A 14,992-nucleotide genomic window follows, 5' to 3' on the forward strand; every position below is an offset into this window, starting at 1 on the left:
CTCGTGCCTCTCTCGAGCCCGGAGCACCTGAAGGGGGCACATTTTGGTGTCGACGACATTTGGGAAGAGCAGCCTCCTGCGGACATGAAGGAGATGGCTTTGACCGAGGAGCTGTGTCAAGTTCAGGTGCAGAAATGTTGATGGTCCTTTTGAATATATGCACACACACACACACACACACAAAAAACAGCCACTAATTATTTCCTATCAGGAAAACTTCAGCCGTGTCCAGACGCTGCTGAATGAGGAGGAACTAAAGAACAACAAACTGTTGCAGCAAATTGCAAAACTGGAGGAGCAGATCACTCTGCTGTCGCAGGAGTCTGAGCATAAGGGCGAGGTAGAATCTCCTCACCTCATGGATTTACAGTATTCTTAGTGGATATTCAGAAAAATATAAAAGTTAGAATACTAATATGTTCTTGTTCTTTGCACTCGATCCAGTTGCTGTCGACTGAGCGAGCCAAGAACAGGGATCAGCTCAGCCTGAGAGGAACTGTGAGTGAGCTGCAGCGAAACCTTCAGTCTGAACAACGGGCGGCTGAGGGTGAGATTCCGACGCTTTCCCCATGTTGCAATCAAGCGGGACGAGAATACCAAGGTGATCTCTTCTTTGCCCCCCCCCCACCTATCTAGTGATGAGGAGTGAGATCAGCGATCTCCGCCTGGTGCTGAAGTCGTCCGATAAGGAGCTGGCCGCGGTAAAGAACGAGCTGACGGAGAGGAAGAGCGAGCAGCAGAGAGAGATGGGCGAGCTCTCCAACAGTCTGATCGGCACGCAGCTCCGTCTTGACAAAGTCCAGTAAGCAATGCTCCCTTGCGGACTCTTCTTCGCCCGCTCCCTTTGCACCCTGGATTGACACTTCTTCACCCCCCCCAGGCTGGAGTGGGAGCAGCTCCTGGAGCAGCACCGGATGCTGCAGGACTCGTTTGACCAGCTGCAAGCTGAGACCAAGTTTGAAGCTGACCAGGCGAGACGGCACCTGCAGGACAGGCGGCAGGAGATCGATGAAGTGAAAACGCAGCTCATGGTCGGTGAACCCGAGCCCAGGGATTGTTCTTTTTGTGATTTCCTGTCCGTATATGATCTCTTCTTGTGTCATTTTTCGCCCCTTTCGCAGGAATCGAATAATTCCCTGCAGACCGAGCAGGAGCACACGACCTCCCTGACATGTCAGTTAAGAGAGAACAAAGAGAGCACGTCAAAGTGAGTTCAGACAGACTTGGGGGGGGGGGGGGGGGGGTTGCAGCAGTTTTAAATTTGTATCCAAATATGTCTAACTGTGTGACCTTTTGTGTTTGCTCTCAGAGAACTGATTGACGCTTTGCAGCAGAGCACACAGCTGAGGAAACAGGTCTCCGACGTGACGCTGCTAAATCAGCAGCAGGTCAGTCCTGAATATAATACGCATGTATGAAAAAAAAAAACATTTACCTGAGCCGCGGTGGCATCTCGGTTGCTAACCATGCTGACGTTTCTTTTTTTTTTTTTTAAAGGCATCCAAAATTGTAGACCTTGAGCAAAACCTCTTCTCTGGAAATGAAAAGCTGAAGAGTTTGGAGCAGAAGATTGAGCACGACAAAGTGAGCCTGCGCAAACACTTTTTTGTTTTGTCACCGCACCTGCTGTCCCGTTGACCCCCCCCTCCTGGTGTTTTGACAGGACGTGGTTTTAGATCTTATTAACCAAATCAGGGACCTTCGCTGCGAGTTGAGCCAGAGGGACCAGACGGTCGCCCACCTGTCTGCAGACATGAAAGACATCACAGTACGTTTCTCCTTCTTCATCATCATTCATCATTGTCCCGAACAACTTTTCCACTTATTTCTGCACTGAACTTCTTACTCAGTAATTGTGTGTCTATTATTTCCTTGCTCATCCAGGCCAAGTACGATTCCACCTGCCTCGAAAGGGAGGATGTCAGGAAGCAAAACTCTAAGATGCAGACACAAGTCCTAGAACTGAAAGAAACTTTAGACCGATGTGTAGCATCCAACGCTACAGAAGTAAGTAATTCGGGTGTTGTGAGTTTTGCTATTGGAATGTAGGCCACTTAATAAAGCTACGATATCGACGATGTTTGTGCCTGTTCTCAGGTTGAGGTGTTGCAGGAGGTGGTGACTTACAGCACGGAGGAAGTGGAGAGACTCACTAAAGTCTTGGATGAACAGAGCAGCCTCCTCCAAGCGTCCCGAGAGCGAGCGGCCCAGAAAGACGTCACGATCCAGAATCTACAACAGAAGGTGGAGCCGTCGCCCCCAAGAGTAAAAGAAGTGGCATCTCGTTGTAATTACTAAATGCAAATATCTCTTTTTGCACCAGGTGAAACAACAACAAGAAACCGCAGAGAGAACTGTCAGAAGTGGGAGTCTGAAGCCCTGCGTGGAGCAGACGGTCACGCCGAAGTCATTGCCTCGAGTGAGACTCGTTTGTGATCTGTTTGTTCATTCTCAAATAAAGGAAGCACGTGTAGCTTTTCTGACGCTTCGCCATACTCTTTTACTCAAGAGCCCGTTCACACCAGGAAGCTTCAGCAGGGACCTGACCCAGGTGTTGATGAGTCAGGAGGAGGAGCTGGAGAATCGCCGCACCTCCATGATGACCATGGAGATTCTTTTAGCCGAACTGAACGCAGAGAGGGCTGCCAAGAACGAGGAGATCCACAGGCTGAAGGTGTGAAATATTCCACTCAGCATGGTTCCTCTACCCGGGGGGGGGAGACGAGCTGCCAGACAGACGTTTGGAGTCCATTGTTGGTGTGTTTCCCCTGTTCTCAGACTCAGCTGACCGAGAAAGAGATGGTTCGCATGGAGATCCAGGCTTTACTGGACCAGTTTTACACCAAGCAGAACCAGAATGGGAATAATAGGTTGACTATATATTCATGCATTTATTCAGCAGTCAAATATATCCACTCATCGATCAGTAAGTGTGAAATAAATAATGTTATCCTGTCCTTTTAGTGAGGGGTTGAACGATGCCATCAATCAGTCCATGCATAAAGAACTACAGGAGGAGAGAGCAGAGAAGGTTCGTATTTGTCTGCTGATTTTATTTTACTTTCTTGACTGAGTAACACTCGAGTTTGTTCCTCTAATTTATTAACAGAACACGGCAATAAAGAAGCTGTCCAATACTCTAAAAAGGTAAAAGCACGTGTGATTTGCTTAAAAATGATTCACCGGTTTCCACGTGCGCGTCATTCTGCACCTTTGCCTCATGCTTGATATTTGCGGATTAGGCTGCAGGCACAGGAGGCGATGCTGGCCCAGTCTCAAACCTGCGTCCAGGAGCTGACCGCCGAGCTGAGGGACCGCTGTCTGGACGTGAGGGAGCTGAGACACAGGATCCAGGAGGAGGAGAAGCTGCTCCAGGTCAGTCATTTCCTCCTCCCACGACATTAGGAAATGTTCTAAATACCAAATTCTCATCGGATAGCAGAGGTTGTCGTGACTTTTAAGCTTCTGTCTGTTCTGCTTTGTGTTTCATAGGAGAACGAGGTTCTCCGTAAGCAGAACGTTCAGCTTTCTGAGGAGAATGGGAAACTTGTTGGGCATAAGAACCACAAACAAAGAATTGAATATCTGGTGAAACTGAAAAAGGAAAACACCAAACTTCAGGAGGTAACTTGAATCTTTCTTATCAACCAATGTTTGCGGCTTGACCATGCGAGTACTTTTTACACCGTGTCCATCAACTTGTGGCATTAATTTGTCTTGAAGGAAAACGAGAAGCTGAGATCAGAAATGCTCTTTCTTCAAGACCCCAATAGATGTCCGCCAATGGAAATGATGTAAATCTGTTTGTTTGAATGGAGATCTTGTAATTGTGTGTATCACCAGTTTCGTTTTGTTTTTTATAATGAAAATGATTGGTTTTAAAATTACTGTAAGTATTTTTTTATGGTTCAAAATCTTTAGTCACTCTTTTTTTCTTATCTTTAACTGTGAAAATTTAAGTACATTTTTTATACTTTTTTATACCAACATCAAAAGAAACATGAAATTTACGTTATAGAATTATAATAGCTGCTCTGTGAAGTGTTCTTTTCTGGTTTCTTTGCATTGATGTGAGTGTTTTATGGTAATAAATGTGGTCGCTTTGTTATCTTTCGGGAAAGTGAGTGTTATGTTTTGCAGTTCATTGTTATTTTTATGTAATTCTAAAATGCTTATTAAAAAGAATTAAAAAATCGAGAAGGGAATGTGTTGCGTTATCTTCATTACGCCTGCAGGTTGCGCCGCTTCGCCTCGCCGCTAGGGGGCGATGTCCAACGCGGTCTTCGCCGACGACGCGCTTCAATCAAGCGCCTGTAAAGCACCTGCAAGATGAAGAAACTCTTCACCGCGGAGCAAATTGCGGCTCATTTCACTTCTGGACCGTCGTTCGCCACAATTAAAATCACAGACGAAGTGGTCGAAAGAAAAGTCAACGAGCCATTGCGGAAAGAAGCCGGGTGAGACGAGGCTAACGCACGTGTTAGCTCACAGCTAGCTAGCTTCTCGCCTAGCATCTTCGTTTAAGCTGCATTAAAACGTGCTCCAGCTTTAACTGCTGCTTAATTCGGTGTTGGGAGACAATTTAAAGGTTTATGAATTACAAGATACTTCTCTAACATTAAATTTATGTAAATTAACTCCAAATGTGAAACATCTGAGACCTTGGGGTTTTGCGCATAATCTCTACTTTATAATTTATTCTTAAATGCGTATAATCTATTCGCAGGTTCTACAGTTTCCTCCCCCCCCTCCAAAAGGCAAATTGTCTGTAGGTGTAAGTTTGAGCGCATGATTGATGATGACCTGGTGACTCATCCAGGGTGTATTTAAAATGCACTTTTATTGCTTTCCGCTGGCAGCAGTCTGGTCGGTGTTCATTTGCATCCGTTTTCTTGTACATGAGAGACGAATATACATGAATATATCCCGGATCAAAGCGGCGTCGGATTCACGCCTGGGAGGCCCGCGTTGCTTCCCCCTGGCCGCCGCGGGACCATTTCGTCCACCTGAGCAGGGGTCCGGAGAACCTGAGGGAGAGAAGCGTTTATTATCACGATGCCGAAACCAGAAGAGAAAATCTGTGTCAAACACAAAAGCACAAACGAGGTCGGCATCAATAAGTTTCATCAAAGGCTCCGTAAAGCCTAATCAATCAGCTGATTCCTGCATCAGTGGATCAAAGGTGATCAGCTCTAACACGGTGGATCAAACGGTATTTAACTCACGAGTGTCGCCGTGCCGACGCTTTGATGAGAAGTCGCAAATCAGTCAATAAAGAACGTTTGTTTTCACCTCCGTAGATCAGCCGTCCCCCTGTCTCTGTCTCTGTCTGTCCCTGTCCCTGTCTCTGTCTCTCTCTCTCTCTCCTGCGCCGAGCGCAGCCTTGCCGTAAGGTCAGCGGCGTGTATGAAATGTGTGCATTGGAGAGAAAGGAAAGGGTCGCACAACGAGTCGTGTGTTGCGTGTCGACTTGGAATCGGTGTTTGTGTTGTTGCAGGTCAGCGGTAAACAGAACTGGACTCTTTTTTTTTTTTTTCTTCTCTGTTTTCAGCCCGCCGGATGTCGTCGGCGAGGACGGCCTGGAAAATGTGACCTCGGATAACGGGCAGGTCCAAAACCCAGAACCTGGGCGGGGTGAGCATGAACCGCTGCGTTGGCTTTTGCCGCCGTGCCTTTCTGGTTTAACCCTTTCTGTGCCTGTTCAGGTGCTGCTGCTCCCCCCCTTGCCAGCTACGAGTACCCCAGCTTGCCCATTAAGAAAAACAGGCAGCAGGTACAACACACACACACACACACACACACACACGCCCTGGCCTTTCAGTGCCCTAAGTACCTTTTCTTTTGACCATGTGAGTTTTGCTATAATTAGCATTACCAGGCTAACGGTGAGTGCACCAGAGACCCGAGGACGTCGGTGCACTTAAGCCTTTTTTTTTACTGTTGGATCATCATTCATTTCAGTGACGTGGTACAAATGATTGAATGTGTTTTTAACTGCGTATGTGTGTGTGTGTGTGTGTGTGTGTGCGTGTGTGCGTGTGCGTGTGCGTGTGTGTCCTTCCAGCTGATTTCTCTCATAGAAAACAACTCTGTCGTGATCATACGCGGCGCCACCGGCAGTGGGAAGACCACCCAGCTGCCGCAGTACATCCTGGACCACTACATAGAGAAAAAAGATGGCGCGTGCAACATCGCTGTTACCCAACCACGCCGGATCGGGGCAACCAGCATTGCCCGATGGATTGCCACGCAGCGGAAGTGTACTCTGGGTAGTCTAGTGGGATATCAGGTCAGAGCTACGTTTAGACAAGAGTCTGATTTATAGATGTGCAATAAATCTCAAGTCCTCCTCGACGAGGCTTTAATGTCGATTTCAGTGCCAGAATAAAAGCTCGAGTGTTTCTGTTTTTGAAATTCTAAATGCAACTTTTATTTTTTGCACATTTCCTTCCCAGGTTGGACTGGAGAAGGTGGCCAGTGAGCACACCCGGCTGATCTACATGACCACGGGAGTGCTGCTGCAGAAGCTGGTTCAGGACAAGTCTCTCACAGAGTTCTCTCATATCTTCGTAGACGAGGTGCGTGAGTGTGAATTATTGAGAGCGATCCGGATACCTCTCTGGATAAAAAAATAAAAAATAAAAAATAATCTCGTAAAATACGCATTTAATTCATTCACCAAGTTACAAATACGCATCGACTCTGATTCACTTTGACTTTTCAATGACCTTCTGTCCACGCCTTTGCACAAAGGTTCACGACCGCACCGAGGATATGGACTTCCTGCTGCTCATTCTGAGGAAACTTCTTCATTCCAACTCTCCTTATGTCAAGGTGATCCTCGGAGCGAGAACAACCCCCTGCTCGTCCTCTCGCTGAATCCGATGGAACTCTTTTTTAATTCTTTGCTTCAGATCATCCTCATGTCGGCCACCATTAACTGCAGAGAGTTCGCAGAGTACTTCGGCACTCTAGTTCACGGCAAGATGAGTCCGGCGTACGTATTTGAAGTGGAGGGGGCTCCCTATGCCATCGAGGACTTCTACCTGGATGACTTCCACAAACTCGTTCCACGCTTGGTGAGAAAATGGCAAACGTTTGCTGAGGCTGCCGCCTGCCTGACGTTGACGTGTGTGTTTTTCCACACAGGTTGAGTTTCCTCACGCTGACGACCCTCGCATTTCAGCGGAGATGTACAATCTGGCCATCAGTCTCATCCAGAGCTTCGAAGAGGTGGAGGGCAGAGACGCCAGGCGAGGCCGCCGGCGTATTCGCACTCTTGCTGTGGCAGACGCCTGAAGCGATTCTAATCGTGTGTGTGTGTGTTTGTCTTTGAGTAGCAAAGGAGATAAAGGCGGTGGCATGACCCCAACGGAGCGGGGGAGCGTGTTGGTTTTCCTTCCCGGGCTGTATGAGATAACCTACATGCAGGAGGCCTTGTCCAAGCTGGTTCACAAAAGGTACGCGTCCGTGTTTCCTGTCCTGTAGCTCATTCATGTTGTCTTCGCTTCCAGAGAGGAGTCGGTTTTTGTGTATCGGTAATCCTAATCTGAAGTCCTTGTCGTTCTCTCGCTGCGATGAGTGCTCAGTCCCGTCCTTCAGGTTGCAGGTCTTTCCTCTCCACTCCACGGTTACGTCTGAGGAGCAGCGCGGCGTGTTTCTGCTCCCCGTCCCAGGATACAGGAAGGTGAAATACTTTGACCCGTCACCGGTCTCGTGCCCGCTTTACAACCGGCTGCACTGACGTCTCCGTCTTCACAGATCATCCTTTCCACCAACATCGCCGAGAGTTCCGTGACTGTTCCAGATGTCAAATACGGTGGGTGGGTGGGTGGGTGGGGGGGCATGTTCCTCAGTGGCGTTTTGCACGTGAGCTTATTGTGTATCTGGTAATAATATTTCCGAGTCGTTTCTGTTTTTGCCGTCGCAGTGATCGACTTCTGCCTGGCCCGTCACTTGGTCTGTGACCAAGACACCAATTACCAGTCTCTGCGTCTCACCTGGGCGGCAAAAACCAACTGCAACCAGCGCCGAGGTCCGTTACGTCGTCGGCGCGCACACAACCTGACCTCTGCAGCGTGTCGTTTCACCGCCGTGCTTTTACACTTGTCTCCTCTCCCGTCAGGCAGGTCAGGTCGCGTCTCTAAGGGCTACTGTTACCGCCTCATTACCAAAGCGTTCTGGAAAGATGACATCCCAGATCACATGATCCCGGAGATGCTGGTAAAAGAATCTACATCGGAGCGCCGTTTTCCTACATATTGAACCTTACTCGATGGCGCTTTTTGCCGTCATCCCCAGATCGCTCCTTTGTCCGCCATCATGTTGAAGGTGAAGTTGCTGGACATGGGAGATCCCCGGTCCGTCCTGTCCACTGCCCTTTCACCGCCCAAGCTCAGTGACATAGTGGGGACAGTGCTTCAACTCAAAGAGGTAAGTAAATGCAGGTTCGCGAGTGTCTTCTAAGAGAGACGGTATGTCCAGTAGAGTAGGACGGGATCAGACGGCTTGTAGTGTGGGGAAGGAAAATGATTACAACTGGTGAAAGGGTTAAAAATTCTCCACGTTAAATCTGCAGATTGGTGCGCTGTCTGTGAAGGACGACAAAGGGCGCCAGAACGAGGACGGCGAGCTCACCTTCCTGGGCCGGGTGCTGGCCCACTTGCCCGTGGACCTGTACCTGGGCAAGCTGGTCGTCCTGGGCCACGTTTTCGGCTGCCTGAACGAGTGTCTCATCATAGGTCAGTCTGTCAGCCGTGGACGCGTAACTGTTGGTCATCGAATCTGGGGGCGGGGGGGGGGGGGCGTTTGTACGCAGGTGAAGTTATTTTGCTCAAACTAACGACGGCTCTTATTAACAGCTGCCTCCCAGTCTCTGAAGAGTTTCTTTGCCGTCTCGTCTATGCAGCAGCTTGCCGGTCACCGGTGAGTCACGGTCAGCCGCTGCACTGACTCACAGGCAGGCTGGCAGTTCATTTTTTAATGTCCCACAGAATATGTCCCAAACGGCGCCGGTTCTCTGTGCCGTTTGCGTTTACTTTGTGATTTGAGCAGTAATTCTTCCACCACAGGAGCAAGCTGGCCTTCAGCCGCGGCATCCCGAGTGATTCCATTGCGTTTGTCAATGCCTTCAAGGTAACGTGTTTGAGGCTACGTCAGCGGCTCGTATTATAATTATGTGCTGGAAGGATGTTTTTACACCTCGGCTGCTGTTAAATATCTCTGTTTCCCCCTACTGTCATTTACTCTCAGGCCTGGCAGTCAGCCAAAAGGAAAGGACAACTGAGACACCCAAAGGTGAACAAACCAAGAAACGCCACCTCACAGACAACGAGAATAAAAACTACGCTGACTTGTTGTCGTTGTTTTTTTGCAGGTTTATCCGCTGCTTTATAGAGATGATCGTACGATTGTACATAACTGATTTATTTTATAGCTAATTGTTATACTGTGAACATTTGTTTATGACTGCCTGTCAGACAGCGCAGTGGGTTTACTGATGAGCAAACGACAGAGGAAAGAGAGACTGATATTTTCTTAACCTTCATGAATGGTCAAACAGGAAGCGTTGGGGGGGGGGGGGGGGGGGGCATTATGACTCATTGCAGCACCTCTTTTGGCACCTCAGCACAGGTGAAAATGTTCTCTGCCTCTGCTGCCTTGTTCTTTTAGGACGAGCTGGATTGGGGGAAAGAGAACTTCATTCAGATCAAGAGGATCAAGGAGGTACGACGATTCATCAAGCCTCTCTGTCATCATCATCGTCATCTTCATCCTGCTGCAGCAGTGAACAACATGAAGACTGATCCTACAGTTTGTAGACACAGATGGTGAAACACGCCTCTGTTGTGCAGATCAAGGGCTTAATGCCATAAAACTAGAATGATTAAATGGCAGACAGGGTTTTAGTTGATTCTTTTTAATCCTAATGACATTTCAGCCGATAAATGGTCAGCTTTTCCCCCTGGTGATTCGGTAAACGTGCGCTCCCCTCTCTTTATGAGCGAATGCTTTGCGGTTTCGTGGCTCAAACATAATCTGCTTTCTAGATTGCAGAACTGTATGAAGACCTGAAGAAGCGCGCGCTCAAGTTCAACATGCACGTGTCGAAGGACACGGAGCTGCTGGATTACAGCAGCATAAACAGGCAGAAGTTCATTCTTCAGGTTCGTATGGAAGTGGGGCGTTGCATACGCGACCCTTCAGGTCCAGTCGCCGCCCCCGAAGTGAACTTACTGAGTTTAGACGCCTAAGGTTTGCTATGGCTCGCGTCTGCTCCGTCTCAGGTGGCCATCGCTGGCGCCTACTACCCCCACTACTTCCTCCAGGGGGAATTGGACGAAGACTTGGCCTCCAGAGAACTGAGCGGCTTCAACCCGAGAACAACGGTGATGGTGCGTCTCCTCCTGTGACGTTAATGTTGACTGTTTTTTGCGTCGCGTGTGGGGAACTAACGGTGGTGCACGTGTTTCTCTTCAGTTAAGGAACCTCCCGCCGTACAGTTTCCTGTACTACAAGCAGCTGCAGTCTCTGTGCCGTCTTTGCGGGCAGGTCAAAAGCATCTCCTTTGACAGCTCCAGGTGCTGAAGGCTGCCGCACAATTAAGACGTGGGAAAAAATAATTTCAAGATGAAATGCTCATAATAACTCTGTTTGCTTAGAGCTTACGTGGAGTTCTACAGGACCTCCCAGGACTTGGCGGTGCTCCCTGAGGTGTCCCTCGCCCTCCTTCTGGGACAGCAGAGCGTACCCATGGAGCTGTCCGTCTACCCCACTGAGCAAATAGAAATGGCTGCTGGCAAGAGTACCATAACCCACATGAAGTACACACGGTACGGCTCTGTTTTTACACATGCGCCCCATCAAGATTGCTTTCGTTTCAGCTACGCATCTTATGTTCCTGTCCGTCTTTGTCTAGAGCAGGCGTTCCCCGACCTTTTTTCATGCCTTGCACCTCTAGAAAAAGTGTTTTCACCCCCCCAACAAAAGTAATATCTCATATGAAGTGTTCAAAGGTATTATGAATAGATACATGCTAAAGGTTTAAACATTTGGGAACCCCTGATCTAGAGCACATATTTCAGAACCATTCAGTCTGAAGAAAAAGCATCCTATGAACTCTTGAGTTGTTTCGATCACTAACTCAAAGGTATTGATTACACGGCTTTAATATCGACTAATAACATTAAAGCTGTGCAAAATAAAGGCCAACTTGAGTCCCGTGGAAGTAATGATCCATTTAACGGTGGCGCCCGGGCCTTCGGCTGTGCAGGGTGAACGTGGACTTCCAGAGCCAGTCCGTCTGTCCGGTGGGAGTGGTGACCTGTGACATCGACCCAGAAAAGCTGCCTCCCAACCCCGTGTTTGCGATCAACATCACCGAAGTAGATTTTATTCCACGTACAAATGAATTTCCATGAGAGAAAAAAATCCCAGTGCCTGAATCTCTCATGGATCGTTGACTCTGTTCTCAGGTCGTGGACGTCGGCCACTTCTGGGGCTTCCGGTCGGATGAATGCAGCTTGAAGACGCAGCACCACCTGACTGCAGAGATGAACAAATGTCCTCTGCCTCCTTTAAGCATGTCGCTTTACCCCAACCTGCTGTGTGCGGCCCTTTACGCAGAAACTAACGACCAGCCCTCGTACTACCGTGCCAGGATCCTGCACCTGCGTGGCAACACGGTGGAGGTGAGCGTGTGTCGACACAGAAGCGTTCTCTCACCAAACACAGACGTCATTACTATTATTCTAGCATGGTCCCATGTGTTTGTAGTGTTTTATATCAAATGTCTGCCCATCGAAGAGCTGTCAGCAGTTGTCGCTTGACCGTCGCACACATGGCGCGTGTGATGTGTCGTCCTGCAGGTGTTCTTCCTGGACTTCGGCAATGTAGCAGTTGTTCCCTGCAGCGGCCTCAGGGAGCTCCCTCCCGATCTCCTGTCTCCTCCCTTCCAGGTAGCGATGAGTTCCACCGTTGCTCAGAGAGGGAGATTATTGCAAATTATTCTTTTACCCGCTGTGGAACGGTAACAAACGCTCTGCAACATGCCCTCAGGCGCAGGAGTTCATGGTCACTGGAATGAGAACGTCGGCCCAGTCCATCATCACGGGGAACCCGTGGAGCGGTCGAGCTCGAGAGCGTTTCATCGAGCTGGTGAAAGGCCATTCGCTCCTCGTGTCGCTGTACTCCATCCTTCATGGCGTCATGCGAGTGCAGCTGCTCGTCAGCACAGAGACGACAAACACCAGCGTGGTTGACATTTTATTGTCAGAAGGACACGCTGTGGAGGCCGAGGAGAGCTTTGACTCCAAGGTGAAACGACTTTATGAGCGCATGAAAGACCAGAGAGGGCTGGTGGCTCTGGTCACATTAATTACAGTTTAGGTTCTGAGTTTTTTTTTTTTAAATGCTCTTTTAGCAAAACCACGAGTCGCTGATGTCGCTGTACAAGGACATGGAAACGGGTGCGTATGTCCCCAGCTCCACCGGCAGCTCCTGGAAGAATCGCAAGGCCGAAGAGAAGCAGGTCATTGACAACCTGCTGGCCCACTTCTCCACGAGCCGCCAGTCCTTCTCCAGGAACAAGGCAAGATGCGCTTAAAGCATTATTAGATAATTTTTGAGGAGGAATTTCATTTAAAATTGTACATTGAATTAGATGTTTTTGGATTGGATGGGTGTGCGTCACCGCGCCGCTCTCTGTTGCTCCCAGTTTGACCATGAGATGGCGCCATTTCATTGGCTCAGTCCGTTCGGAGGCACACCCATGCTGTCTGGCGAGCTGAGCGGTAATGGATGCCTGAACGCATCAAGTGAACTGTCTGACTGCTGCCTTCCTCCACAGGTTCGCCTGCGTGGGCCAAGCAGCCCTTACAAGCTGATGTTCCACAGCATGAGCCGCAACACCCACTGCATGTAAGCGGCGTGCTCACTACCCGGAGCTCGGCACACAGACACGCCCCTCTTATGAACGTGCGCTCCTGCAGGTCAGTGTTTACGGAGAGGGGGAGCATCAACTCCTTGGCTGTCAACGAAAACCCTCACTACAAACATCAGAAGATGCTCGTGGCTCGAAACGTGAGCGTCTCCTCCTCAGGTATCGGCTGCACCCAGCCCGCTCGGAACGTTCATCGCGTAATGTTGCAGGGTTTGCTCCTGGCAGCCGTTTCTGCTGCATATTTGCGTAAACCCCTTGTAGCGTGTTCTCATAAAGGTCTAAATCCAACAGGGAGTCGGATTACGCTGAGAGAAACCTCCATCATGCCTGACATCCCAGGATTGCCTGCCCTCATCCTCATGCTCTTCACCCCCATCATGGAGTTGCGGTTAGCCACAAGCAGGGCCCAGTCAGTGAACGCCTCGCGCGGCACAATCACACGCTAATACTCATTTCCCCCACATTTACAGCACTGACGAAGAGGGGACATGCCACACTGGTGCGCTCTGTGGCCTGGGCTGGAACAGCCACACGGGGGCCAGCATCCTGTCCGAGCATGACATCGAACTCGCCTTTGATGTCAAATTTGATGTTGAGGACATCACCGAGGTGACGGGACAAGCCTTGGGACTGATTTCAGAGATGATCACCGCCCCAACAACTCGTATAAATGCCTGAAATAAAGTTTACAGAAGACTCATCTGTAATCCCAGTATCGCAGTTCTCTTGTTGGTGTTACCGAGCGTTTCGTGTCTTTGTCAGATAAATGCTTTGCGGGTGGCGATGAATCATCTGATGTGCGAAGGAGCCCGTGGGATGCTGCATCTTGATCTTGACAGGATCTGCCACCTGCAGGACGTCTGCTGTGACCGCCTCACAAGGTCACTGCAGCTCACCCGCACAAATTGGAGCTTTAATGCACTTTTTAATCTGTTTTCATGTTGCATCATGCAGGCTGTTCACCAGGTCACCCGCCAGGGAAGCCGTCACTCCGGTGTACTGTGAGAAACCCAAGGAATGGAACCAGGTATGGCACACGGCAGCGGTCCCACCTGTCCACACCCTTCTCTTTTTCTAGCTCTGTACTTCTCAACATGGCTGTTTTGAAACCTGCAGGTCGATCCTGCTCTGAAGATGGAAATTGTGGCGCCTGGAAGTCGAGGATCGAGAGGCGTCCCCTTCCAGCTGCATCCCATCCCTCTCCTCAACAGCTAAAAATCCACAAGACACGCACGTACAGTGGAACTCGTTCTGTTCTTCACTGTGAGCTGTTTGTAACTTTTAAGTTATGTTTTGAGATTTGTTTTTAGGCTCAAATTAAGCTGCAGTTCTCAGCACCACAGCCAAATTCTCAGCTGATTTAGTCGTTCTCTGTTTTAAGACGTGGCCTGAAAGTTTATCCTGCTTTTTTTTTTTGTAACAATGCTTCAGCAGTTGGCCATTAAAAATAGTTGCTTGCAACAGATAAGGCTTGTCAAACAGTCTTTATTCAAATAGCCTGACTTGGTCGGGGTGAATTTGACACCACAACACACACACACACACACACTAAACTCCCACTACAAGTTGAGAGGTGCTTATGTGTCAAAACCCTGCTTGTATTTATAGCATTATATATTTATAGCATCATTCAGGGTCTCCCATCCAAAGAGACTTTTCTGTGGTGACACAGACTCACCGTCACTGGCTACGTTTACATGGACACATATAATCGGGATTAAAAGCCTGATCGGAATAAAAATGCTTCATCTACACAGTACCAAATTGGAATAGTCTGACCCGATCAAGATTTTATTCCGATCGAGAAGGGCACCTTATGCCGATTGATAATCCGATCAGAATGAAAACACTTCGGTACAAACAGTCCTTACTGCGCATGTCTGTGACGTCAGCTAAACGCGCTTCTGTTATTGCCGGAAGTTGAAGCAGAGCGAGCGAAAGACAGAGCTGGTCAATATCTGAGACAAACTCGTTGCTGGAGCTCAATTTGGAGGCGTTAATGCAAAGTAACAGCGCAAACGGGAAACATGCGCGAAATAGCGCTATCGTTTG

General features: G+C 48.9%; 2 protein-coding genes across 2 annotated transcripts; both read left to right on the plus strand.

Annotated features, from left to right (window-relative positions):
- Window positions 1–6: 6 nt before the first annotated feature.
- On the plus strand, window positions 7–3,798 carry LOC137915903 (kinesin-like protein KIF15; the record flags this gene model as incomplete). Its single annotated transcript, XM_068759024.1, has 19 exons — window positions 7–126; window positions 212–340; window positions 445–547; window positions 637–802; window positions 881–1,031; window positions 1,122–1,207; window positions 1,310–1,388; window positions 1,498–1,584; window positions 1,664–1,768; window positions 1,885–2,007; window positions 2,098–2,244; window positions 2,324–2,419; window positions 2,510–2,674; window positions 2,779–2,870; window positions 2,965–3,031; window positions 3,110–3,147; window positions 3,243–3,375; window positions 3,493–3,624; window positions 3,724–3,798. Coding segments are annotated over 19 exons (2,094 nt in total), but the record flags the coding sequence as incomplete, so codon positions are not given.
- A 531-nt stretch (window positions 3,799–4,329) lies between these two features.
- LOC137915898 (ATP-dependent RNA helicase TDRD9-like) lies at window positions 4,330–14,155 on the plus strand. The gene is made up of 35 exons (XM_068759017.1): window positions 4,330–4,457; window positions 5,552–5,634; window positions 5,706–5,773; window positions 6,065–6,289; window positions 6,456–6,578; window positions 6,754–6,834; window positions 6,915–7,079; window positions 7,150–7,253; window positions 7,338–7,460; window positions 7,603–7,687; window positions 7,762–7,819; window positions 7,931–8,035; window positions 8,126–8,223; window positions 8,302–8,433; window positions 8,579–8,741; window positions 8,862–8,925; window positions 9,072–9,135; window positions 9,253–9,297; window positions 9,673–9,726; window positions 10,050–10,166; window positions 10,287–10,394; window positions 10,480–10,580; window positions 10,662–10,832; window positions 11,273–11,384; window positions 11,475–11,690; window positions 11,868–11,957; window positions 12,058–12,315; window positions 12,422–12,589; window positions 12,848–12,918; window positions 12,990–13,099; window positions 13,232–13,328; window positions 13,411–13,549; window positions 13,703–13,821; window positions 13,895–13,967; window positions 14,057–14,155. The coding sequence occupies exons 1-35, from the start codon at window positions 4,330–4,332 to the stop codon at window positions 14,153–14,155; spliced, it is 4,017 nt and encodes a 1,338-aa protein (XP_068615118.1).
- The last annotated feature ends 837 nt before the right edge of the window (window positions 14,156–14,992 follow it).

This window comes from Brachionichthys hirsutus, unplaced genomic scaffold (assembly GCF_040956055.1).
Source record: "Brachionichthys hirsutus isolate HB-005 unplaced genomic scaffold, CSIRO-AGI_Bhir_v1 contig_566, whole genome shotgun sequence".
NCBI classification, from domain to species: domain Eukaryota; kingdom Metazoa; phylum Chordata; class Actinopteri; order Lophiiformes; family Brachionichthyidae; genus Brachionichthys; species Brachionichthys hirsutus.

What these genes read in the sequence shown, in the direction of transcription:
- LOC137915898 (XM_068759017.1), top strand. Translation starts at nt 4,330, where the DNA reads ATGAAGAAACTCTTCACCGCGGAGCAAATTGCGGCTCATTTCACTTCT. An exon ending in ATCTCCTTTGACAGCTCCAG is followed by an intron (nt 10,581 to 10,661) that starts GTGCTGAAGGCT and finishes CTGTTTGCTTAG; the next exon opens with AGCTTACGTGGAGTTCTACA. An exon ending in AGCCGCAACACCCACTGCAT is followed by an intron (nt 12,919 to 12,989) that starts GTAAGCGGCGTG and finishes GCGCTCCTGCAG; the next exon opens with GTCAGTGTTTACGGAGAGGG.